The sequence below is a fragment of the Eptesicus fuscus genome, chromosome 21, assembly GCF_027574615.1.
Source record: "Eptesicus fuscus isolate TK198812 chromosome 21, DD_ASM_mEF_20220401, whole genome shotgun sequence".
NCBI classification, from domain to species: domain Eukaryota; kingdom Metazoa; phylum Chordata; class Mammalia; order Chiroptera; family Vespertilionidae; genus Eptesicus; species Eptesicus fuscus.
This window is the reverse complement of record NC_072493.1, coordinates 13,246,352-13,272,247: the sequence shown is the minus strand read 5'-3', so window position 1 is coordinate 13,272,247 and position 25,896 is coordinate 13,246,352. Positions and strand designations below refer to the sequence as shown.

At 58.0% G+C, this 25,896-nt stretch overlaps 2 protein-coding genes across 2 annotated transcripts in view; one reads left to right on the top strand and one right to left on the bottom strand.

Moving 5' to 3' along the window:
• The first annotated feature begins 1,237 nt into the window (after positions 1 to 1,237).
• Positions 1,238 to 6,563, top strand: HSD11B2 (hydroxysteroid 11-beta dehydrogenase 2). The gene is given in 6 exon segments (XM_008139904.3): positions 1,238 to 1,502; positions 4,749 to 4,961; positions 5,074 to 5,259; positions 5,363 to 5,500; positions 5,659 to 5,927; positions 5,929 to 6,563. Coding segments are annotated over 6 exon segments (1,266 nt in total). The 3' UTR covers positions 6,124 to 6,563.
• A 473-nt stretch (positions 6,564 to 7,036) lies between these two features.
• The window catches only part of ATP6V0D1 (ATPase H+ transporting V0 subunit d1), a 39,504-nt gene continuing 20,644 nt past the window's right edge, over positions 7,037 to 25,896 (bottom strand). The window contains exons 2-8 of the mRNA XM_008139905.3: positions 21,504 to 21,675; positions 13,199 to 13,377; positions 11,807 to 11,886; positions 8,201 to 8,278; positions 7,902 to 8,078; positions 7,714 to 7,791; positions 7,037 to 7,617 (exon numbers count right to left, since the gene is read on the bottom strand). Of these exons, the coding sequence (XP_008138127.1) occupies positions 7,456 to 7,617; positions 7,714 to 7,791; positions 7,902 to 8,078; positions 8,201 to 8,278; positions 11,807 to 11,886; positions 13,199 to 13,377; positions 21,504 to 21,675 (926 nt within the window). The 3' untranslated portion in view covers positions 7,037 to 7,455. The remainder of the gene's footprint in view (positions 7,618 to 7,713; positions 7,792 to 7,901; positions 8,079 to 8,200; positions 8,279 to 11,806; positions 11,887 to 13,198; positions 13,378 to 21,503; positions 21,676 to 25,896) is intronic.

The following is a 25,896-nucleotide window of genomic DNA, read 5'->3' as shown; positions in this document are numbered from 1 at the left end:
CTGCACCTACTGCCTTCAGCATGGGGCCTGGCAGCCAGGTACTGGCACCAACTCCTAATGCCTGGCAGAGCCCTGGCATGAATGCCAAACACAAGGTGCCAGACACGGGGGTGGGCAGGGTGGGGGGCCGCCAGGCCACACACAAACTCAAACCTTCATACACACAGGAAGGGAAATGCACCCACATTCACATCACTTATTTTATCCCCTGGGGAATCATGGGAACAGGGCAGGCATTACCTGCCCTAGAGGCTGCCCTCACTGACTCCCCAGGTGTCCCCATTGGCCTGGCTCTTGGAGTCGCTGGGGTAGGAGGGTGGGCTGGAGGTAATGGGAGGCCTAGTCGCTCCCCATGACTCCCATCCTTCTCCCCCGCTCTGGCCCACCAGCACCCCCCTCACATGTAAACGTGTGTGGCAGGAGGAGGTGGAGATGGTGCATCCCCAGGGCTGGGAGGCGGAAGGCAGAGCAAGGGCTCCCAAGAACCGGGTGGTTATCCTGCTTTCCCCAGCCCCCGCCCCAAGCCGGTTGTGTGGCCCCGAGCAGCTTAGGAGTGAGTGCGAGTCAGGGCGTGCGCGATGGCCCCGAGACCGCGCACGGCGTGGGAGTGCGGCGCGTGTGCCGCCGGCGGAGGCAGCGGCGGCGGCGGCGGCGGGCAGAGCGGGCGGGTTCCCCGTGGTGATCCGGCCCCGGCGGCGACTGCGGCGTGCTGTCAGTGTTGGGCGCTTGAAAGGGAGGTTGTGCGTGTCCTCAGGTGTCCCAAGCAAGTGTGAGCTGGCTGTGTTCACCTGGGAGCGGCGGCTCAGAGGCCGGGGAGCGCGTGTGGGGCGCCGGCGTGAGCGGATGCGGACCGCTGGGGCTAGACGGACCGCTGGGGCTAGCGGACCGGCCCGCTCCCGGACACGGCCCGCGGCGAGGCGTCTCCTCCTCCTGCAGCAACTTTGGGACTTTGTTCCGGCTTCTTCGAAAGCAGTTCTGGCTGCGGGGGCGGGGCGGAGGCGGGGGCACCTGCCCGGCGCGGGGTGCCAGGAGCGATGGAGAGGCCCCGCCCCGCCCCCGCCCCGCCTTCTCCCCGCCCCCAGGGCTCTTTATATGCTCGGCCCGAGGGCGAACCAAGAAAGCGAGTATTCCTCCCGTCCGTGGTCGGTTTTCTGCTGCACCCCGCACCCCTAGCCCCAGCCCCGAGTTCCTACCCTCGACCCCCAGCTCAGCCACCGCCCCAGCCCAGCCGGCAGCCATGGAGCGTTGGCCTTGGCCGTCGGGCGGTGCTTGGCTGCTCGTAGCTGCCCGTGCGCTGCTGCAGCTACTGCGCGCAGACCTGCGTCTGGGCCGCCCGCTGTTGGCGGCGCTGGCGCTCTTGGCCGCGCTCGACTGGCTGTGCCAGCGCCTGCTGCCCCCGCTGGCTGCACTCGCCGTGCTGGCCGCTGCCGGCTGGATCGCATTGTCCTGCCTGGCGCGCCCGCCACGCCTGCCTGTGGCCACTCGCGCGGTGCTCATCACCGGTGAGTGCGCGGGGCGCGGAGCGTGGGGATGGATTCCAGGCTCTAGGGCGGGACCGGACACCCAGAGGGCTCCCGTGGGCACGCCAAGGCAAGGAGGGCACCCAGCGCAGGAGTAGGAGAGTCCCCTTCCCCCGGGTGCAGGGAGCGAACCAAGTAGGAAGCAAAGCACCTCCTTAAGTCTTGGTTAACTACCTGCAGCTGCGGGTGTGTTGGAGCGAAAATGAGGCAGGGAGTGGGCAGGTGCGCTGGGGAAACTGATGGCTGAGAAAGATAGTCTCCTGGAGTTTGGGGTTTATGCTTTGCCCCTCCCCAAGAGAGCAATCTCTGAGGGGCTTACCTGGCTGGTCATTCCTTGAGCTCTGCCTAACGTCCCCACGTGGGATACCTCATCTCTTCCCTGAGGCCGGGGGAAAGGCTCTTAGATGGGCCGTTGGGACCCTCACCACTGAATTGGCTGGTGCCCTTGGAATCCAGAAAAGCTTGAGGTCATCATGAGAAACAGCTGGGCATTCAGGCGCCTCTCAGGTCCAGCTGCCCACCCTCAAACTACTGAGAGAGAGTCTCATCTGCACCCCAACCCCAATTCCTCCTGGTCCTTTGTGCCCAGGCACGAGGCCTTAGAGAGTTGGGCTCAGGTGCCTCTGGCCGCCTGGCTGAACTCCCTTTGTCTGGAGCAGGGAATAAATCTGTCACCAGATCGAGGGAAGGGAAAGGGGGGCTGAGGCCCAGCCGGAAGTGAGGAGGGGGAGAAAGGCCAGGGGGCACTGGCTCCATTGTATGGGGGGAGGGCAGCCTAGTCTCTCCCCCACTCCCATGGCTTTGGACAGGTGCTCAGGGCTCTGCCTTTACATTGGACTTGGGCTGGGGGCAGCCACCAGACTAGTTTCTCGGAGACCCCAGTCCAGTAGGGGGCCCTGCATGATCAGATGGAGTTTGGAGAACTTCTCAGAGGAGGCCATCCTTGAGCTGGGCCTCAGAGGATGGGTGGAGATAGGTGGAGTAAGGAGGTGTTTTGTATGAGACAAAGGGTGTGGAACAAAGGCTTAAGGCAGGAATGAGCATGGTCTGGATAGGGGACAATCCATAATCAGGTTGGCTGCTGGGATGTGGTGGGATGTGAGCTTGTTTCCTCAGAATCCAGACTGTGCTGAGATGGGGTGAGGGTGGCACGAGGACTTTGGGCTTCAAGCAAAGAGAGTGGAGATAGAGCAGGACTCAGGCTGAATGGGGGAGACCTGAGTTTAGGGTGCAGTGTAAAGACTTAGGGGATCCTACTTTCAGTTGTTTGAGGAAGAAAGATGACAGACCCTCCTGGTATGAAGTAGGGACTAGATTGTGATCTGCCCCAGAGACGGGCCAGCTCCCCTCCTGCCTTCTAATTTTTGAGCTGTCTCAACAGAACCCAGGCTGTCTGCAAGTACTGGGTCTTTCCTGAGATCTCACCTCAGGCTTTGCTTACTTCTAGCCTTGAGTCTGAGAGGCAGGTGTGAGGAGGGATGCCTTCTGTGACTTGGGATCCCCCCTCTCTGGTTGCAAAGCCCCACAATGGCCGAGGGGAAGAGGACTGCCCATCCCTCCCATCTAAGCATCAGATATAAGCCTCCAAGTTTCCCAATGCCCCAGAACTCTAGAGGTCCTTCATCTCCTTACTGTGAGATCAGTAGGGGACCAGGTCCTGCCCTACCTGCCAGAGCTGCCACCTACCCCTCCCTGAGAATGCCCCTGAGAACCACTGGCCAAGGCTACTGAGAAGCTCAGCCCTGTGGTCAGGGTTTGGGCTGAGTGGCTGGGTACCTTGAGTGCATATCAGTGCACAGATGTGTGGCAGGGCTCTCATGGGAGTGAGCCAATGTATTGCTCACAGCTCACTGCAGGTAGGTTGGAGGTATGTACAGGAATGTGTGTGCAGGTGAGTAAGACAGGGTGCAAGGTGTCATTAAACTGTTGGGAGGCCCAGTTTTCTTGTGAAGGACCTGTCTGCTCTGGGGTGGGGCTGGGGTGGGGGTGTTGCTTAGGCAAAATGGACACACACGTGCTCACTCCCCTGCCCCATCTAGACTTGCCCAGGAAGGACCCCTCCTCCCCTGGCCCCAGCCTGGACTGGCTGGCAGGCCCCCAGCCACACAAAGCCCAGCTCAAAGCCCCTTGCCCAGCTGTGTTGTCTGCCTCGTGGCAGGGAGTGCAGAGCTGTCCTGAAACAGGAAAGCAGAGCAGCTTTGCAGCTTCTGCTCCGGGGGAAGGCCAATGAGGAACCTGGATGGGAATGGGAACAATCAAGGAAGCAGGGGCTTATCGGACCCGCCACGCTGGCTCTGCCTGGTGGTTTCTCTCTACATACCAAAGACAGGAAGTTATGTCTCCAAGAGTGGTAACTGACCTCAGGTCACACTTGGTGGGCTTGGGAAGGGATTAAAATGCAGGTCTGTTCTCTCCATCCATCATTGTCCCTGTCCTGGGGGCAAGTGGTCTGGAGCTCAGAGAATGCCTCACTGTTGCCACTGATTGAAATTCCAAGGGTGGGGGTCAGGGGTGAGATGGGGGTGGGCCTCCCGCTTGCCTGGAACAACAGTAGAGGGTGTTGAAGTTGGGAAGGCAGGTTGGGCAGAGCCTGGAAGATGGGAGCAGAGGGCTTGGGCTTCATCCCACTCACTGTGGGAGCCTTGGGAAGGTTTTTGCAGCAGAGTTATATTGTCATTTTTGCAAAGATCTTTCTGGCTGCTTAGGGATTAAGATGGGACAGGACTAAAGAGGGGGCTGCTTCAGTGACCAGGTAGGAGGAAGAAGCCTGGGCAAGGGCAGCCAGAAAGAAAGGTAGGCTGTGCAGTAACACTGACCATTTGAGCAGAAACTTGGTATCAAGCAGGCAGGACACGAGGGCTGGGACTGGGTCTCGGGCTGACCTGGAATAGAGTCCCCACCTTACTCTTTGCTGGCTGAGTGACTTTGGGAAGCAACTTAGCAATACTAGGTCTCAGTTTCCTCATCTGTAAAGTGGGGCTCATAAGCCATGATTGATGGGGTTGCTATGGGGAGTCAGGGAGATGACAGCTGTGAAAGAGTTGATGCTCAAGTGCTCAGCCAGGGGGCAAAGCCTGCAGAGATGGGCCTAAGAGAGGAGGGAAGGCTGCTGACTGCTGGTAGGTTGGGTGTCAGGCCTGGATCCCATCTGGTTCCTGGTGATAGTGGGGTTGTCTCAGGCTGGACTAGGCCACAGTGGGAGTTCACTGGCTGCCCTGCCCTGGCCAGGCTGTGACTCTGGTTTTGGCAAGGAGGCGGCCAAGAAGCTAGATGCCATGGGCTTCAAGGTGCTGGCCACTGTGTTGGACTTGGATAGCCCCGGCGCCCTAGAGCTGCGTGCCTGCTGTTCCCCTCACCTAAGGCTGCTGCAGATGGACCTGACCAAGCCAGGTGACATTAGCCGTGCACTGGAGTTCACCAAGGCCCATACCACCAGCACAGGTCAGTGGGCACGGCTCCCCGAGAAGTGCAGCAGGGTGGATATGAAGGGGCAGGGATTGTAGGTTTGCTGCTGGGCTGACCCATCATTTCCCTCCCTGCTCCATGCCCTCAGGCTTGTGGGGCCTGGTCAACAATGCAGGCCTCAATGCTATAGTGGCCGATGCGGAGCTGTCTCCACTGGCCACGTTCCGCAACTGCATGGAGGTGAACTTCTTTGGCACACTGCAGCTCACCAAGGGCCTCTTGCCACTTTTGCGCCGTTCCAGGGGTCGTATTGTGACCCTGGGCAGCCCGGCAGGTGAGTGCATTCCCACGCTGCAGCAAAAAAGGAGCCCCTCCGTGGGGAGGGATGTGGGCGCCACCAGCCCAGGCTGAGCTACCCACCCCCAATCCATCCCCAGGAGACATGCCGTATCCATGCTTGGGGGCCTATGGGACTTCCAAAGCGGCTGTGGTGCTGCTCATGGACACATTCAACTGTGAACTTCTGCCCTGGGGGGTCAAGGTCAGCGTCATCCAGCCTGGCTGCTTCAAGACAGGTGAGGGTCAGGGTTGGAGGGGAGGTCACAGTCTGGGGCTGGAAGAGGGGTGACTGTGGGGGCAGGGACTGGTTGGAATGAGCGTGGCTTTGGCAGGAAGTGGGTTGCTGATGAGTTGGCTACCCTAGCTGACCCCTCGCTTATCACTTTTTCTCCAGAGTCAGTGAAAAATGTGAGCAACTGGGAGCGGCGCAAACGGCTGCTGCTGAGCAGCCTGCCCCAAGAGCTGCTGCAGGCCTATGGCGAGGACTACATCGAGCATGCGCACGGGCAGTTCCTGAATTCACTGAGCCTGGCACTGCCTGACCTCAGCCCGGTTGTAGATGCCATCATCGATGCGCTGCTGGCAGCTCAGCCGCAAAGCCGCTATTACCCGGGCCGTGGCGTGGGACTCATGTACTTCATCCACTACTACCTGCCCGAGGGCCTGCGGCGCCGCTTCCTGCAAGCCTTCTTCATCAGCCCCTGCCTGCCAAGTGCACTGCGGCCTGGCAAGCCTGGCTCTACCCCCACCCAGGATGCTGCCCAAGTCCCAGACCCAAACCCAGGCCCTTCCCCCACGGTGGCCCAATGAGCAGTGTGCATCTCTGGTCTCGGCTATTCCAGCAGAGGATGTCCCATGAGCCCTGGGGCCTCCCCTGGGCATTGTGACCTGAGTCTGTCCTAGAGCCTGGCCTAAAGGACCCTAGCCTCACCCACTGCTGATACCCCAGGTCAGGCCTGGTGAGGCTAAGGCCTCTCTACTGCTTCATGAGCCCAAACGGGGGCACACGGCTCACCCTGCAGCTTGGAGAACCCAGCTGGATGGGGAGTTCAGTGCAAGACGTAGCTGTAGCCTTTGACAGGTTCCCATAGTCAGTGCCTCTGCAAACTAAGTGACAGGGTAGGTTGGGGACCCCCTCAGGTTATTTCTCAGCACTACTGCCTCAGTGCTGCGATTCAAAGGGTAAATCCCAACTGTTTCTTGACTGGCTCAAGAATTAGGGCCCTGACCACCCACCCCAAGCCCCCAAGACACAGGGAGGCTGCACACCCTACTTGCCTGATTGCCATTTTTAAATAAATGTCTATTTCTCCTAGAATGGGGGAGACCCTGTGTTTGGAGGGATGGTAGGCTGTGTGACATTGGGAACTGCCTGGGGAACCTCTGGGGCTCAGCATGGGGGACGAGGCTCTGGGTACAGACCCTGGTTCTCACCTTCCCTCTTCACTGACCTTGACAGATCATTTACCCATAGGTTTGAGTTTCCTCCTAGTGAAATGGGGGTGATAACCTTGTCCTGAGGAATGGGGGAGCTCAATGAAGCCAATAGGGAAGCCTGGAGGCTCTCCAGGGCCAGGACCCAGGCCTCCGACAGAGGATGGAGCCCTCCCCCAATGGCGCCCCTACCCTGAGGAATAGGGCTGCTCCATAGAGGGCCAGCCTGGGACTGCCACTGCCAGCGACGGAGGGAGGCAGAAGGCTTAGGCAGGCGGGGTGGGCTCAGGAAGGGTGAACCCAAGGGGAGCTGGGAGCCCCAAAGGAGACAGTGGACACAGGGCTGAGGGCAGTTTATTGTTCAGAGGAGCAGGGCTGAGGGAGAGGGAGCACAGCTGCTTCCCCCACGCCCCAAGGACACACACACAGTTTCCCCTGGGCCATGGTTCTGGGAGTGACCCAGAGGGGTGAGGAGGCTCACGCTGCTACTAGGGGTTCTCATTCTGGAGGGCACAAAAGTGGCCACATGCTTCTTAGCCATGTGGGTGGTTGTAAACAGGGCTTGATCTGGAGGGGAACTTGGTCTATCCTCGGTCAGGGGAGCAGGTACCCAGGCCCAAGAGCAGTCTCAGAAGATCAGGGAAGCTGGGCAGCCGCTAGGACAATGTGCTACACCCCCAGGGCAGGCGGGTGAGCCGTGGCCTTGGTCACATCACACACAGACACACACACTCCTGGGGAGCCTTGGGCCAGGGCGTTAGAAGATGGGGATGTAGTTGTCAATCTTGGCGCGGTGGCGCTGGGCGATGCATTCGGCAATCCACACAATGTTGCGACACTCCTGCTCCTTGAGCTTCACGAAGGCGTAGAAGACACCAAAGTGGAACTGGTTGAGGAAGGCCAGCTTGTTCAGTTTCACCTGCGGACAGAGGCAGGCATGGTGTGCAGATGGCCATGACCAGAGTCAGGCCTGAGCCACCAAACCCTCCCTGTGACGGGCAGGCCTGGCACCCACCTCATGCTCAAAGAAGCGATCCTCCAGGGTCTTGTCTCCAGGGTTGCTGCCTGCACCCTCAAAAAGCAGCTTGTACTCCTGGCCCAGGAGAGTGGTGGGAAGCGAGAGCATGAGGGCACTGTTGGATGTGGGGTGCGGATGCAAGTGTCAATATGCCCGCCCCTTGGTCCTGCAGCCAGGGCACTCACCGGGTAGTAGTCAGCCACGTTCTTAACCTGCTCGTAGTCATCAGCCCGAGCTAGCTGCGCTAGGCCCTCGGGGTAGAGCCGCCCACAGTGCGGAAAGAGCTTGGCACGGTCCTCCTTGGACAGCTCCGTGCCGAAGGAATTGATGGTGATAATGAAGGCGCGGCGGTCTGCTTCAAACTGTGGGGCCAGAGCACAGGCGAGGAGAGAGGAGGGAGGAAGGCAGCAGCCAGTCAGTTGGCAGGGCTTCCCCTAGGCCTGTCTTTCCCAGAGGACCAGCAGGAGGGAGGGAGGGCGCTTACCTCCAGGATGGGGCACATGGCATCGGCCGTGGTCCCGCCCAGCAGGGTGCAGAACTTGTAGAAGGACTCCAGGTAGGCCTGCACAGAGCATGGGGCTTGTTCAGCTCAAGCAGGGAGACCGGGGCGCGGGGGGGGGGGGGGGGGGGGGGGGGGGTGTTCCCAGGCCTCCTACTCAGAGTTCGTGCTTCCCGCCCCAGTCCTCGGATTGTCTATGGCAGCCCCACGTCAGAGCCCTGTAAGAGCCACAAACTCCAAGTGTTAACCAGCCAAGCAGCAATAGCCTGCTGCCTTGTCCCCAACCCAGGAGTGACAGCAATTTCTGGCAAACTGTCTGCTTCATGGTGCAGTGCCCCCCACACCCTCATCCCACAGAAGGCCAGGCTAAGAGGGAGACTCTGTCTTTCTCTACTATTCTGTCTGCCTTTCCCCCAGATCTCTCCTCAGTCCCAGAAAACTACCTGCCGATGGGCTAGTGAGGGAAGGTTACTCCTGAGAGTTCATGGAGATGGCCTGGCCTGAGTGCCCGGGCCCTTCCTGGCCTCCACCTTACAGAACACTTCCTCCTCCTCCCACCCCCCAGGCATCACACAGTAGGAACCAAACTGTCAGCCTGATTCCTGCTGAGAAATGATTATTGACCCCTTGGACATCAACCCTGCAGAGCAATGGCCATGGCCAGACACGTGGACATGCAGCTGCCTGCTGGGGTGGGGGGTGGGGAGGGACAAGTACTTGCTACCCAGGCAAATTGAATCTGCTGGGCATGAGGAGAAGACAGGTCAGCCCAGGCCCCAGGCCCCCCAGCATTCACTCTTTTTTTTTTTCTTTTCTATTTTATTTATTTATTTTTTAAGTATATTTTTATTGTTTTACAGAGAGGAAGAGAGAGGGATAGAGAGTTAGAAACATCGATGATAGAGAAACATCGATGATAGAGAAACATCGATCAGCTGCCTCTTGCACACCCCCTACTGGGGATGTGCCCGCAACCAAGGTACATGCCCTTGACCGGAATCGAACCTGGGACCCCTTGAGTCCGCAGGCCGACGCTCTATCCACTGAGCCAAACCGGTCTCGGCCCAGCATTCACTCTTAAAAGCAGCCACAAAGGTTTCCTTCCCCACACCTCTCTATGCCAAGGAAGGGGATGGTCTTGCAGCCTCCCTGGAGAGCTCCCTGCACTCAGATCCTCCTGAGCCTGATCTGGTGGCCAGTCACAGGGACTCTGGCTTCACAGGCTAGAGACTACTCTGGGGGCGAGGGCTGGGAGGCGTGGGAAGCTTCCCATGCCAAGGTCTGCCCTCCAAGGTGCAGAGACCTTTGCACCCACCACCAGCTGGGCCACCAGCTGTGTTGCCCCAGGAGGAGGTGAGATGAGGCCTGGGAGTCAGTTAGCCCAGCCCAACCTGGCCAGCAGCACTGGGCAAGCTGGGCTCAGAGAAAGGCCTGAGGTGACCCCTGGGTCACAGAAAACAAAAGTCCAGGGCAGGGAGTGAGAAACTGGAAGGGGGAAGGGGTTATAGCACAGCGGATCCCCAGGAATGAGAGAGTGACAGAAACAGCTGCCCACCCTACCATGGCATGGGGTACCTTTCAGTCCTAGCGCTGTCCCCAGCTCCTTCCTTCCCTGTGGCCAGCCACACTGGCTGCACCCAAATCCCCAGGCCTGCTCTACCCAGTGGGGTCTGCAGTTCTTTCCCGTGGGGGATGCTAATGCAGACAGGCTGACCCCAAGGTGAAGGAGGCTGGTGGACAGACCCAGACTCTCTTCTGGAGGCCAGGCAGCTGAAGAAACTGGCAGGACCCCAAAGGCCCAGGTACCAAGGTCATATTCCCACCCCCACCCTGTGCCCTGGAGGAGTCTGCTAGCTCATGGCTGTGCCAGCTAACTACAGTTCCCACCCGGTAGGCGGCTGAGGGTCCGCCTAATCTCCCATCTGTGGCCACTGGGCTGGGACACTGCCTGCTGGGCGGGCGGTCCTGGCACGGTGCCTGCAGCATTGGATCAATGTTTACAAGCTGGTGCCCAGGCAGCCCTCACCAGTGACTCCAGGTAGAACCAGTCAGGCCCGGTGAGGGTGTGGGTAAGGCTGGGGGGACAGCCGCACCCCTCACCCTGTGTCAGGGCAGGGATCCCGGCAACAGGCCAGCTGGGCGCGCAGGAGTACACACTCTCTCTCTCTACTAATTGCTAGCCTGCCTCCCTACGAGCGGGTGGATGAGAGCTTACTTTGCAATCAGGCTGAGCCAGGTGTGATCCCCAATGCTCTCAGTGTCTAGTAAGTGGCTTCAGGCAACCCATTCTACCTCTGAGCCCTCAGTTTCCTCATCTTACAAATGAAAACACTGATAAGACAGTCCTGAGGATGAAAGAAGTTGAGTCTCCCTCCCTCTGGTATTGTCCCCTCTACCCTGTCCTCCACATTGCAACCAGAGGGGCTTTCTGATGATACTCTGATCTGTGGGGAACCTTCATTGCTGGCCCTGCACACAGGATAAAGTTCAAACTTCTGACCAGACATTCACGGCCCTGGGTGAGTTGGTCCTGTGCCTGCTTCTTTTTCCAGACCTATCTGCTGCTGTTCATCTGGAACCTGCACTTCTACAAACCGCCTGCCACTGGCCCCTGCTCCGCGCTTGCTCTGCATGTGCTGTTCCCCTGCCACACCACTGCACCCCAGGTGGGTCCTTCACCACCACCAGACTCTCCCTCACTCTGGCCCGACCCCTGCAGGGCGACTGGAGGGCCTGGGCTCAGGATGCAGCCAGGAGTCAGCCACCTAACTCCAACCAGGGCAGGAGAGGACCCTCGCTATAAAGAGCCAATTGACAGATGTTCTCAGGGTTAGGTCAGCAGGGCCCCTGGCCAGTGCTAACCTCAGCCCCGCTCAAGGCCTTACCCACTGCTGACCCATGTTCCTGGCTGCAGCCCCTCAGGGGTCCTGGTACCACAATTATAGCCCAGTCTATCCCAAATGTCCCTCACTGGTCCCTGGCCAGCTCTTCCCTTCACCTCTTTAAGCCAAAACAATGCTGACCTAGGAATCCCAAGCCCACTCTTCCTCCAGGGGTCACCAGCCCATGGCACAGCCTGGTGGGAAGCAGAAGGTAGGTGGGGGATGAGGATGATGGGACTTGGCACTGGCTCTGGCCTGGGAACATGACAGGGGGACCTGGCTGGGTCCCTCTCTCACCGTAACTGAGCACACTGTTGCTCTGCTCACGTGCCTGTACTTGCTGGCAACAGTCCAGGTGGGAGAGCTGAGAGCTAAGGCCTGGGTGGTAGCCCGTGACCCTGTGGGATCGGGGAGAGCAGTCACCCAGGAGCCAGCTCTGACAAGCCAAGCCGCGGAGCACCCGCCACGCCTGCTGATCTTATCTAGGCTGCCGTGGGCATCTGGGGATGGAGAACCTGTTCCATGCAGCCTTGTGCCCATCACGGGAGCCAGAAAGTGAGCGGATAAGCCCCCAGGGTGAGAGCCTGGTGCAGCTGCGCCCTGCCCCAGCACCCCACATAAATCACAGGCCACCACGCCCACAGCCTGTCGGCCTGCAAGCCAACCCCCCACTGTTCATGCGAGTGGGGAGAGGAGGCGGGGGCACTACCTTGTAGAGCGTGTTGCGGATGATCTCGATGTTCATCTCATCGAGGTCCTGCTCTGAGATGCAGTCCTGGAAAAAAGCCGCTGGGGAGAAAAGATGGGTGTGAGGGCTGGGTGTGTGCGCTTAGGTAAGGACCCTAGGGCCCCTGCCACAAGGTCCATCTGGCTGGGTATTGGGGGCCCCCACCCTGGTTATTGCCTTGGAAGTGGCAGAAGCAATCCTCTGGACTATGTACACTGACCTGAGCCTTCTTGCTCCTAAAACTGATTTATAAAGCAGGCCGCCAGCCATAACATGACCTAATCGCTGCTGGGGCAGACCCAAGCTCCGCCATGCCAAAGACAGCCTTGCATAAGAGGCCACAACATCCTCTCTTCTGGGCCGGGGGGAGAGCGGGGTGGGGGAAGCCAACTGTGGATTTGGGGCCTGACGCCCACTTCTTCGCATCCCCCACATTTGGAAAACCAGCCTCCTTCTCCTTAGGACAAGGAACGAGTTCAGCATCTGGGCGGGCACAGGCCAGACCAAGGGGCCACTGTCGGGCTGGAAGTAGTGGCAGCGCAGGATGAAGCCACCCCACCCAAAGGGGAACCTGTGGGCTCACTGGTCTGCCTCTTCTTTGAAGACGAAGAAACTGAAAAGGCCACAAACAGCTCCAAACTACTGGGAGTGGGAGATTCTACGACAGATGAGGCCAGCAGGTAGGGCTCAGGCCTCTTTGAGCAGCCCCTCCGGGGTGCTGGTACCACAATTATAGCCCAGTCTGTCCCAGTGGTTCAACCCTGGGAGCTTCCTGGAGGTGGTGCCAGAGGACTAGGACTCTGGCTCTGAGGACACTAGCTGGGGACAGCCTTAGTGCCTTCTACCCAGCCGACCCGGCAGGCAGGAGCCAGCACTGCCTAGGCGGGGCCCTGCAGGAAGCTCTCAGTTCCCCTTTCGTGGCCTCGAACATGAACCTTGTATCCTGCTGGACACTGCCTGTCCTGGCCCCTGGGACCTGCTCAGTAGAGGCGAGTGAAGCTATTGGCTTCCCTTCCCTGCTCATGGGCAGCTGGCCACCCCCGCCCTGCTTGAGGCCCGTCTGACAGTACTCTGAGGGACCCAGGCCTCTCAACCCTCTCCCTGAGCTCAGCCTCCTCTGCATTCTGAGAAATCATCCCATTCCACGAAGTTAGGGGTCTGAGTCGGGCCCTGGGTGTAGCCTGCCTGACCAAGCAAAAGCAATAGCAAAGAAGGCCGGGTGAGGAAGGAATGGGAGGGGAAGCCAAGTGGGAACATAAAGGTGAGCCAGTGGGCAGGCCTCAATTCTGAGTCAGGGTCACCCCCAGGGGTCCGCAAACCGCACATTGAGGCACTGGCACTGATGCCCCCCTTCCCTCCACCACAGTGGCTCACCCAGGGGCGTGTCCACCAGGATGGCATTGTAGAGCTCGGCAGGTGTCTGTGCAATGTTCACGGCCTCCATCTGCTCAAAGCTGCCCAGTGGGTGGCATTTGGGCACCAGCTCGGCGATAGAGCGCTGGTGCAGCGTGCCCGTGATGAGCAGGATCACGTTGTCAATCATGTAGCTGTAACTACAGGAGACACAAGAGCAGGCAGCCTGTCAGGGGGCCTGGAAGTCCTGACACAGGTGCCCAGGCCCTGGACAATGAATGCTGCCTCCTTTCCCTGACCAAGCGTGCCCCCTACTCCAGTACTAGGCACACAGGACAGGCATGGCCCCTCCCTTGGTGGAGGGAGGATGGAATCCATGCCCCACGAGTGATTGGGAAACAGGTGTGAACAGTGTTCTGGCAGGACAGGGGAACTGTGGGCACATGGAGGTGAGGCCACTGGCCAGCCTCGGGGATGAAAGAACTGGGAGATGAGTGTTCTGGGAAGCGGGAACAATGTGTGCGAAAACCTGGAGGCATTCACTGAGTGACGGATGCATTCGAGGAACCGAGCACAGCCAGGGTTGGCAGGGGGAAGGGAACCAGGGCAGTGCTGCCAGCAGGCCGGGGCCTGGAGGCTGGTCCTGCAGACTGGGCTGAGGGGTCCCGCTTTCATTTTGAGCTCGAGGGCTCCACGAGCAGGATATAAGCAGGGGTATCCAGTCCAGTTAGGGTCCCTTTGGCTGCTGGGTGGGAACAGAGCGAGAGGGGAAGACAGTGGGGGAGGAAAGTGAGGAGTGGGGTGGGGAGAGCTTCTCTAGGGAAGGCTGGAGGGGAGGCTGGAGAGGAGCCGGTGGGAAGGCCCCTCTGAAGTAAGGACCCAGGTCAAGCAGCGATGAGCAGGCAGACAGCTGCCCTGCGCAGCCCACTCCAAAGACAGAGCACCGCCTCCTCCTTTAGGGCCTGAGGCCAGGGCAGGCGTCTGTCCAGGATGCCTGGAGAAGACCCAGAGACCTGGACAGGAGGCTGGGCTCAGGTCAGTCCCAGGCAGAGGCCTCTCCCCCCGCCCCTCCCGCTGACGCTCTGGATATGTGGGCACCAGAGGGGGCTGTGGAGCTGGAGAGGGTGGGGCTGCCCAGGTCACCATGCCAAGGCAAGGGGCAGGCTCTGCCTCCAACAGTGAAGACAACACCTCAAAAGGACTGGGGCTAGTTCTGCACAGTCACCTATGTGGGGATGGGGTGAAAAGGGGGGCGGGGGGCGGCCACAGTCAGACTGCAGTAGCCACAACATTCCTCCAGCCTGGCACCAGCGAGGAATTCAAGGCACAAGGGAGCTGGCTGAGGCCTGGAGGGCAGACACCCTCCAAGGCCGAAGTGGGGCTCCCATTGGAGGGCGAGGTTGGGGTGGAGGCTGCTGCCCTGAGCTTGTGTGTGGGCCACAGCCAGGCCCCTGTCCTGAGGTAGTAACTGCGCACCAGTGCCGATGCTCTCCAAGGAAGCACGCCCCAATACCAAGGGAAGGAGGCTGATGGCCCAGGCTTCAGCTCAGAGGGCTGGCCGCTGGGGGAACTCCCACAGGGCCCTCCAGGAAGGCGGCAGAAGGAAGAAGCCACAGCTCCTGTCCTGGCCTGACCCCCACTCTCCGCCTGCTTGCTGCTCCCCCAGCTCCCACCCGGCCCAGCGCCCTGCTACAACCTCTGCTCTCCTGGGCTTGAGGCCAGGCAACTGCCCTCTCTCCGCCCCGTCTGGCTGGGTCAGCTGCAGGATGTGTGCTGAGAAGAGACAGGCCCCCTTCCCAAACTGAGGGCTTCAGGCAAGGCCCATTTGCAGCTACAAGCCAGAGGCCCCAATGCCAGCCTCTGACCCTGGCCTGACAGCTGGCAAAGTGGAAGCACCTCAGAGAGAGCTTTGTGCCTTGGTCTCTGGCCCCAGCCTGCATCTTCTCTACCCTGAACAGCACATCCCTCTCATCATACCAACTACCAAGCCTCAGTTTCTCTGAACAGCCTCCCCTCATGCTTCCAGAATCTCATGTACCCCAGAACCATGCTACACACACCGCCTCCCGTGACACTCCCTCCTGCACCTCATCCAGCCCCATTCTAGCCATCATGTTCCCCGAACCCAATGTTGCTCTTTACGCTCCCACAACACTCTGGGCAGGGAGGGGAAAACGAGTACTATCCAAATGATCCCACAACCACCTGCATCATCAGCTGTCAGAGGAAATAAGGCAGAGAGAGTACAGGCACCAGGCCCCATCATTGCATAAGGCAGAGGAGCTCTCTGTCCCCCTGGCCAATGTCCACACACCACCACCCATGTCCAGGGTTCCCATGACCTAGGGCAGTGTTTGGCAAACTGCAGCTCGCGAGCCACCTGCGGCTCTTTGGCCCCTTGAGTGTGGCTCTTCCACAAAATACCACGTGCGGGCGCGCACATACAGTGCAATTGAAACTTCGTGGCCCACGCGCAGAAGTCGGTTTTCGGCTCTCAAAAGAAATTTCAATCGTTGTACTGTTGATATTTGGCTGCGTTGACTAATGAGTTTGCCGACCACTGCCCTAGGGTTCTCCATTCCCCATCAAGCCTTATCTTCTCAGAGGGATCCACAAAAGTCAGCCTTTATTTTCTAAACCTCCCCACTCCTTGTGCCCCATTTGAGGGCATTAGTTTATGTTGGGAGTGGGGCTGGGGTCAGGGCCCAAGGGAGGTGCCTCTGGGTCTAGGCCCCTCCCCCAAGAGGAGAACCCTGTGGGAAGACTCTGCCATTTGGCTTTGCTGCTATCCCTCCAGTGATGGGGAACAGGCCAGTTATGACTCACTTTTCAGCCTTGACAGCAGATGTGGGGGCCGGAGGCAGTATCCCCTGGCTGCCCCAGCCTCTCCTGCTAGAAGATCTAGCTGGGCACCAAGGAAAACGCTGAGCCAAGTGAGGGTCACTTGCGATCACACCCCAGCCCCTTCCAAGGCCCTCTTCCAACCCAGGCGAGGCAGCATGATGATCCTGTGCCAGGTTCACCCTTCCTCCCCTTGGGTCAACCACAAGGTTAGTATAGCGGCAGTCCCCGATCTTCTCCCCTGCCCAATGACAGCCAGAATCTTCTTTCCTGGGAGAAAGGAGATGACACTGGCTCAGCTGTCCGTTTCTCTCCCAAGAACTTGAGCAGCCAGGGAAACCCTCCCCCTCCTTGCCTGGCTTCAGCAGTTGACTCCCAGCCCCCAGAAAGCCGCTCCACCAGTCCTCCCTTCATTTGGCCTCAATAGAGAGAATGAGGTTCCAGCTGGTCAGCGTCTCCCTCCAGAGGAAGACAGCTGGGGAATGGACAGACGGCTGCCCGCCAGGCCAAAGAGGCCCTGGTGGGATGGGAGAGGGGCAGTCTGTAATCCTCTGCCCAAAGGCCCTCCCTCGCCGTGTGTCCCGCAGATTCGTAGATTCAGCTCAGGCCCACAGAAAGCTCGGGTTGGAGTATAGGAAGACACTTCCTCCAAGAAGTCCTCAAGAGTCCCCAGGGAAGCCCTGTCCCTCTGCTGTGCCCTTTGGCGCCACCTGCTGGAGCACCATGGCTTACTTCCTGTTCTTACCACCCAGCCCTGTGGGCCAGCCTGGCCCTGGTGAGAAGGCCATGATGACTAGGTACCCCTGCCGGTCTATCCATCCAAATCTCTCATCATACCAACTGCCAAGCCTCAGTTTCCCTCCTGCAATCAGAATGACTGCAGTGTGGCCTATAGCAGAACTAGAGAGGCCCTGACCTTCTCGTTGAAATCGTGCCCCGACCCCAGAGGCACAGTTGGGTCCTCCCACTTGACCTGAGCCTTCTGGGCCTTGAAGGGCTCCTGTGTGCTCTTCCCTGGGCTCAGGGAACAGTGTGGGTACTGCCTTTCCCTCAAGGCAGGAACGAGGTCTAACCCAGGACCCAGAAACCCCAGCAGGTCTAGATCCATAACCCGTGGAGATTGTGCCATCAACCCAGAAACACTGGTTGTGGACAGCAAAGGCTGGACGGCCAGGACAGGGAGGAAGCCTATCTGGAAACCTGAAGCAGCAGGGCACACGGTTGCACCAACGTGTCCTAGGGAGAATGGCCAGTGTGCTAACAGGCCCACTGGGCACTTGAGGCCATTGTCCTGGGACAAAGCTTCCTTCCAGCTGTCCACTCCAGGCTGGTAACACTGAGGCTCCTGGTCCAACAGACAGATGGTTGCCATGCCAATGGGGACCTGCCTCAACCCCTTTCAACAACACCACTCCTCATTCCCGGGCTGAGCCAGAGTAGAGGAGGTGGAGTGGAGAAGAGCAGCCAGGGAGGTAGGAGTTAAATCTGAGAAACACCATGAGAGAAAGGAGACTCCAGGATCAGGTGGGGTTAGCGAGGCCACTCGGGAGAGCGGGTGGCCAGAGCGGAGGCAGTGGCCTGGTGTGGGGCAGACAGACCCTAAGTGAGAGGTTCCTCTGGAGCAGGCTGTCATCAGCCATATGGTCTTGAGATGATTCAGTTCAGTCTCCTGCAGTAACATGTACTAGTACCAAGGGCTGCTTCCAGGCCGAGCCATTAACTTGCTGTGAGACTTGGGATAGAGCCTCTAACCCCATCTGATCCTGGAGTCCTCTCAATGCGGAGAAGCCTCCTGTGACCCCTAGTTCTATTTGTGGCAGCTGCTCACAGGCCTCTCCAGGAGCTATCTACACCACCACTGGCACCCACCCCACTGCATCCATGCACCCCCCTGACTCCTGGCACTGGGCCTGGCCCAGAGCTGGTACTGGTCATCTGTGGTGGCTGAAGGCTGGGTGGGACACTGTCTCTCACCAGGGGAGGGCAGGGGAAGCTTCTACTTGCACATCTGCAGTGACAAGGAACTCACTGCCTCCTGGAGAGCCTATTCCTGTCACCCTGAGGCAGCTCCGAAGGCAACGAAGAGATTCTGAGGGATGGAGATAAGGTGACCTCTGAGTGAGGCTCCTAATTAGGCCTGGAGACCTTGGCCACATGAAAGGCAGTGGTGACTTTAGCCAGGGCCTTGTGGTGGAGTGATGGGTCTGCTGGAAGCGGACTGGAGGCTCGAAGGGTGGGGGAAGGTGAGAGAATAGACATTGAATGTAAAAGTTTAAGCCAGCCCTGGCGGGTAGCTCTGTTGGTTAGGGCATCATCTCAATAGGCCAAGGTTGCAGGTTTGATACCCAAACAAGGCACCTACAAGTATCAACCAATGAATGCATAAGTGGAACAAAAATAGATGGTTCGTTCTCTCTCTCTCTCTCTTTCTCTCTCTCTCTCTCTCAAAAATCTCTCTCTCTCTCTCTCAAATCAATAAATAAAAATTTAAAAATAAATAAATAAAATATAAGTTTAGGCCCTAAGAGACGGGGTTTTTAGATGCTAATAGGAAGAATCCACAAGGGAAAGTGGCTGCACAGACAGAAGTGCAGATGATTGACCACTTGGGGTCCAGGGAGTAGGGTGAGAGAACAGAGGACATTGGCAGTAGGACCCAAAAAAAGAGGAGAGCACCTCAGCCACTGGATTGGGGTTGGAGGTACAGATGCAGCGATGGGAGGCAGACTGGCCTCTATTATCTCTGTGGAGCAGGAGGTAGGTGAGAGAGAAGGTTGGGGGACCAGGAGAGGGATGGTGTTTAAGATAGGGAGGTGGTCTTCCCACCCTTGAGGGGGATGCTGCAGGGGCTGAGTAGGGAGAGCAAGCGGCTGGCTGGGCAGGGACAAGTCAAGGCCAACTGAGCTGGTCGGTGTGCATGTCTGGCAGCTGGGTTCACCCGCCCAATGCTGCTGCCGGCTTCCCCAACTTTGCTCCCAGCAGCGGAGGTGGGGGAGGGTGCCTCCGGGCTGGAGGCTGCTGGGATTCCTCCAGGGCTGGGGGGCTGCCAGCCGGGTGGGACCATGAGATGGGCAGCCAAGAGAGCTGCGGATGTTGGCAGAAGAGTGCTCGAATGATGGACCAGGGAACCTCAGCTGGGGAGGGAGGAAAATGAAGAAAGAGGGGCAGCAGGGGAGGAAGCAGGGCCTCGTGTCCTGCTGAGTCCGGAACCCGCGTCCCACAAGGGACTAAGAGTGGGCTGGAGGGCCTGAAGGCTGTGGGTAGAGAGGGGGTGCCTGACTCAGCGGTTTCAAGGGTGGAGCAGTTCCAGGGGGGTGACATGGCCTTGGGCAGCCATCAGTGGGGGCGGCTGAAGCGGAGAGCAGAGGAGCAGAGAGATGACAAGGTCATGTTCTGAGCAGTCACAGGTTCAGACAGGCTGACACGTGGCTGCTGAACTCTTCCCGAGTGAGGGAAAGAGTAAGGGGATGGGAAGACCGTAAGCCACAATCACCCGTGAATGGAAGGGGCGGGAAGTGACAGCCTGCCACAGAAGAGCGCTTGGCTGCTCTAAGCATACTTGGTGCTTACAGCCAACCTCCAGCAAAGAGCTGGCGGCTGTGTGGCCTCAGTCACGCTCAGAGCTCTCTCCAGTTTCATGGCCTGGCAGGCAGAGACCAAGCCTCTAAGGGCACCAAGACAGGCTGGGGGTGAGCTACATAGGCAGGTGGCCAAGCGGGATGCAGGACATCTGCCCTCCGACCACTGGCATGGGGTTGGGTCAGGCCTCCTCTGGCCAGCCCAGCAAGAAAGACCAGAACATTCATCAGGAAACTGGAGGAACCTTGTGCAAACAAGATGAAGGCCAGGCTCTGGCAATAAACACACAGTTTCCTTGTATGTCCTCAGCTCTGGCCTTGAGGCAAGGGATACATAGGCCCAGGCTAGGGGTTGATTGACAGATGGGGTTCTGTGGCATGATTCCCCAGTGCTACAGCACAAGACACACCTCACCTCTGAACTCCTGCCCCAGGAGGACCATGTCAGTTGTACCTTTTTATTCCCAGTTGTACCTTGACCGGGGCTATGGCCGTGATTATGGGCCAAGTCAGGACAGCAGAGGGCCCCTGGGCACCAGCTGGGCACAAACCTTTACTTTTTTTTTTTTTTTAAGTAGAAAGAGTACACTCTAAAGGCCCTGGCCGGGTAGCTCAGTTAGTTAGAGCGTCATCCCAATACACCAAGGTTGTGGGCTCAATCTCCAGGCAGAGCACATACGAGAAGTAACCAATGAATGCCTAAATAACAACAACTTGATCTTTCATTCCTCTGTGGAGAGAGCCTGTTTCCCAGCCTGGGCAGGTTTCCTGAGCCCTTTGGGTGTCCCAGCCTGTGGCCCCCACCTGAGGTTGGTGCTCTTATAGCTGCTGACACCACTTGACCTAGTGGATCGTAAGTGGCTGCTCCTGGGGGTGGGGAGTGGGGGGAATTAGGCCAGGCAAAAGGAATCTAGCCCTGTCCCTGCAAGGACAGCAGGGCAGGTATGTCAGGTCTCAAGGAAGAGGGTGAGGACACCGCGATCAGGAAATGGTCAAAGCAAGGTGGTACCCAGGAGAGTGCCTGGAAACCTTCCTTCCCCACAACTCACACACACTCCACCAACTCAGGGCACCCTCCTATAAACCAGCCACTGACCATGCCTCTGCTCACCACGTGTGAGGCAGCCACGTGGACAGAGGCCACCTGTTTGTCCACCAGGCCCTGTCTCATGGTTCCTGGGCTGTCACTGCACAGGGGCCCCTCTACCTCCCTGTTTCCAGAAGCACACCCAGTGAGCACAGGTTGCCTTGTCCAAGTGCCCTCCCTCCCCTAGCCTGCAGGTCACAAGGCCTTTCCTCTCTCAGCATTGCCAGGAGCTTAGTAGAGGCAGGGCTACACCCAAGGGTTAGACAATGGGGAAACTGGGCAGACAAGGGTCGTAAGCATGGGGGCCTGGCCAGAACTGGGAAAGGCAACCAGGTGTTCAGCCTCCACTCCCAACCCCACCATCCCTTCTCCCTGAAACCCTGGGCCATGGTCAGAAAGCCTGAATGGTCCATCCCATGAACCTGGCTCTTCAGAGCTCTGCCCATCCCTGACCCCTGATCCCTGACCCTGACATGGGGGTCAGGGGCCCAGAGAGTGTTCATTGTGGGTGCTGTGAGTGAGGAAAGGGTTCCCCACCCCAATCTCTGTCACACCAGGGGTGCAGGGAAAAGGGCTTCATCTAGCACTACAACATGGGATACGTGCCTGCCCACCAGTATCCTAGCCGGAAGTGAAGTGGCTGGTGACCCTACTCTATGGGTAGTGGCCTGGAGGTCCAGTGTTGTTGTATGACCAGCCCAGCCATATAGCCCAGGAGGACTCTACAGGCAGCTGACCTAAGCCATGCTGGGCCAGGTCCATCAGATGCAGCCGTCCTGCCCAGCTGGGGAGAAGGTGAGGCACTGCAGGGCACACTCACGTAATGAAATCCAGGAAGCTGGCGAGTGGCTCATAGGCGTGGTTCCTCATGTGGCGGAACTCCACCACCATCTTCTCCTTGAGCCGGTCATCAATGACTGACACGGTCAGTGGTGATGCCTCGTTGGCCAGGAAGTTGCCGTAGTCGGTGCTCTGCAGGTGCAGCTTCAGGTCTGAAACCCAAGGGTGGGGTGTGAGGGCTGGCCATGCTGAGTCTCCTCATCCCAACCCCGATTCCCGGCCCTAGCCTCTCCCCTGGAGTTGAGTCCTGCTGCTACCCTAACTTCCTGTCTCCACCTCCACCGCCACCTCCCTGTTGGCTCAGGGCCTACTCCAAAGCAGTCAGCCAAGGCCCTGGAGATGCCCCAGACCCTTGGGCCATGAGCCAGTATACTGTCCAAGCACAGTACAGTCTAAGCACAAGTAGAACCATTGTTCCTCCAAATGACAAGGCCGGAAACTCCAACCTAAGGTGCTATTCACAAGCCTTTGAGGCCCTTCTGCGTGGCGGGCTCTGGGATGACCCTGACCAGGAGCAGAATAAGACACAGGCCCTGCCTTCCACGGCCTCCGGGCTAGTAGAGCAATCCAGCATACCCCCAGGCAGAAATAATACAGATGAAATAAAGGACATGCTGTAGTGGGGGAGGGGGGCAATGTGGAGAAGGCACCAAGATAGGACTGAGAAGGTGAGAGGGCATGCTAGGCTGGCCACAGCAGAGGGCAGGGACAGGAAAATACCAAGGTCAACAGCCAGGAGGATGGTGTAAGTCAGCGATCGCCAACCGGTGGTCCGCAGACCACTGGTGGTCCGTGAGGTCTGAAAGGTTGGCGACCGCTGGTGTAAGTGACAAGTGGCCCAGAGAGCAAATGTGTTAGGTGGAGAGGACGCTGGAGTGGCTGGGGCAGGCAAGCCAATCTTACAGGCTCTCCTGAGCTCTTAGGGATAGTGGTGAGAAAAGGGAGGGAAGGACTGAGGAAGGACAAGTGAGACCCAGGGGATCATGGCAACAACCCCATAGTCTCCTGCTTTTGCCCCTGTTTCCCACTGCCCAGTCTATTCTCCACACACAGCCAGTGATCTTCTCAAAACACCAAACAGCGCACACCACTCGTCCATGCATCCTTATCTCGGGGCCCTTCCCTGTCCCTTGCCTGGAAAGTGAGACTCGCTCCTCAGACACCCCCTCTTCAGAGGCCTCTGCTGCAGCCCTGTCACCCTTCACTTGTGCCACTTTTCTTTGTAACACATACCCCCTTGCACACAGGACATATAAGCTCCATGACAGCTGGGCCTTTCACTGTGGCATCCTAGAGTCTAAAACAGGGTAGTTCTGGTGCATTTTGATGCTCAGTAAAGAACTATTGAATGAATGTAAGACTGGGCAGAGGGTTGGTGAAGACAGCATAAGAGTCACTCCTGAAATTTGAAATGGGAACACTGTGGCAGTGATGGCATACCAAGGACAGTGGCTGAGACGGGTCCATGTGTGCATGTATGTGTGTATGAAGGTCCAGCAGCCGGGGCTGCCTCTGCTGCAGGGACTGCATGCTTTCCTCCACTGGGGCGGTTACCCAGAGGACAGCAGGAAAGGCGAACATTTCCACCAGTCCCCCCTGTGTGTCTGAGAGCCTAGGAGGCCATGCTATCCTGGTTGCTTGAAGAAGAGTAGGGCTTAAGGGACCACCGACAGGCTTCAGGGACCCCTGTGATGCCCCTCCTCCTGTACCCCATCAGTGCTCCCAGATGTGCTAAAGGAGAGATGGGAGAGCATGTGGGAGGCGGTGGGAGGAGTACACCCCTCCCACCTGCATCTCTGCATGGCACCCGGGAGCAGGCAGCACTCGAGTCCTCTGCGGCTCCTGGGCACACACAGAGTGACCTTTAAACTCAGGAGGCTGCAGGAGGCCTTCACCATCTGCTGCCTTCACCATCACTCTACCATTCACACCTACTTTTCTCCCATGGCCAAGCCACAGGAGAACAAAACCAAAGGCAAGGTACAGCAGGGAAAAGCCGACAGTCTCCTGCTCTGCCACATGGATCCTGCTGCCTTTTTGCCCAAAGGATTGTGCACACTCGTATGTTCTCACCCCAGGCCGTCTGCCATGAGCCCCTGCCCGGGGCTCTACTTCTCCCCATCCTCACCACCGTCAGGCCATGGCCCACTTATGCCTAGAATAAGGCACAGGTGGGAGGACAGGTGAGACCCAGTATTATTACTCAGTAATAATTCAGTTGTTACATTATTTGATTATTCATTTGGCTGTTACAGAAAAATCCTTAACTGTAACTGATGGTTGTTGATGTAATAGTATATCACCTGTATTTCTACCTGTAATGGGCTTTATGTGCTAGATGTTAATATCCTTGACGCTGGGCAAGGGCACAAGTTCTTTTAAAAGAAACATGGTTTACTTGCACAAAACTGATCAGTTTCGAGAGATTGTTAGTGTCCTTGAAGTGGTTTTTGTAGGTGTGAAACGAATGGTGAGAATATGAATTGGTCCCTCTTATTCTAGTACTAGAGCAGTGATGGGCAACCTTTTGAGCTTGGTGTGTCAAACTTCGCCAAAAAACTGAGCATAACTCGGGTAGTGTGTCACTTTGAGGAAAAAACATTATTTCACAAATGTTTCATCCTCAGGAGCAGCAAATGTTTCATCCTCGGCATGTGGCCGCCTCAGCGGCCGCGTGTCACCAGAAATGGCTACGCGTGTCAGTGCTGACACGCGTGTCATAGGTTCGCCATCACTGTACTAGAGGCCCGGTGCATGAATTCATACACAGGCAGGATCCGGCCAGCAGGGGGGGGCGGGATGCAGGAGTTTGGCCGACCGGCCCTGCCCTGGGTTGGGAGGGGGGGGCAATTGGGGGTGGGGCTGGCCAGGGGGAGGGGCCGTGGGAGTTTGGGGGGGTGATTGGGGCCCCCATCAGGCCGGTTGGCTACTGCAGTGTGCATCATAGCAACTGGCCATTCCGGTTGTTATGTTGTTCCGGTCACTTGGCTTTTATATATATATATATATATATTTATATATATATATATATATGGATTGAAATTAAGTCTAATGAACTTATCAAGTCATGTTCATGCCCTGATTTTATATACTTTCATCTATAATAAGTATTGTGATACTTGAAAGAGAAGTGGGTGGGTGTTCTGGCCTGGGCACAGCAGATGCTCAAATCCCACTAGGGGAGGCTGTGGAGCAGAGAGTAGCTGGAAGCCTAGCCTGGCCCAAACCTGTCCACTTCTCTCCCCTTCGCTTACTCAACAACTCCCCCACCGCCAATTACCCTCTCCCCTTTCCAACCCGCCCTGACTCCATCCAACACCTGGCCCTGGCCAGGTGGGAGTCAGCACCCCCAACATAAGGGGGCAGCAACACCCACTTTAATTGGAAACAGACGAGGCCCTGGTGAGTACCTAGCCCCTGCCAGGAGCAACGTGTGTGCTGGACCTCCCAGGCATGCCCATTTCACAGACTCAGAAAACAGAAATCAGAGGGAATATGAAAACTGACCAGAGTCCAACAGCCAAACACAGAGGGGCTGAGATGTGGATCAGACCTCATGGATTCTGTCCATCCCAACTCTGGTCTCCTCTCCTCCCTTTGCATCCTTGACCACATTCTCCCATAGCCCTTGGCTCAGGATGGGCCTTCCAAATATACACCTACCTGCCCAGACAGACTTTAGTCCCACAAAAGCTGGCAGGTGGCAGAGAGGCCAGAGCTTCCACCTGCGACTCTGGATGGCACCCCATGACCTCAGAGGCAGCCTGGACACTCACGTCCACCTGACAGAGGCCTGGGCCTGTCATGACTCATTGGAGAGCCTCTCTGGCATCACCTGTGGTATCAGCCATTCCTCGAGAAGCTAGGGACGTGTGCATTTAACCTGGAGGAGTAAAACCGGGGGGTGGGCTCTCCTTTGCACACCTCCCCGCCCCTGGGCTTAGCACGGGCCTTAGAGCAAACCCCCTGTGCCTTGGCTGCAGCATTTTGCTGACGCTGCATCTGGGGAAGCCACGGCTCCCAGCACTGCTGGAAGGCAGACAGCCGGGTGGTTTCTGCTGGCGTTTGTCAGATCAGAGCAAACCCGGGAGACTCTACCGAGAATCCTGCCCAAGGCCTGCGAGTCTTCCTTACCAGGAAACTCATTTTTAAAAGTCCCCAGGGACACTGTCAAAGGGCCGTTCCAGACCACTTTCCCTGGCCAAGCTTCGTGTCTCCCTGTGACCCAAGGAGAGGGGACAGCCTGCCAGCCAGGAAGGCGACTTGGATCCCTCAGCTCGGCCCACACAGGGCTTCTGAACCAGCTCTGACCCTATTCGAGAAGCTGGCGGCTGGGCCGTGGCTGGCAGCCTCAAGCCCTTTACACAGGCCTC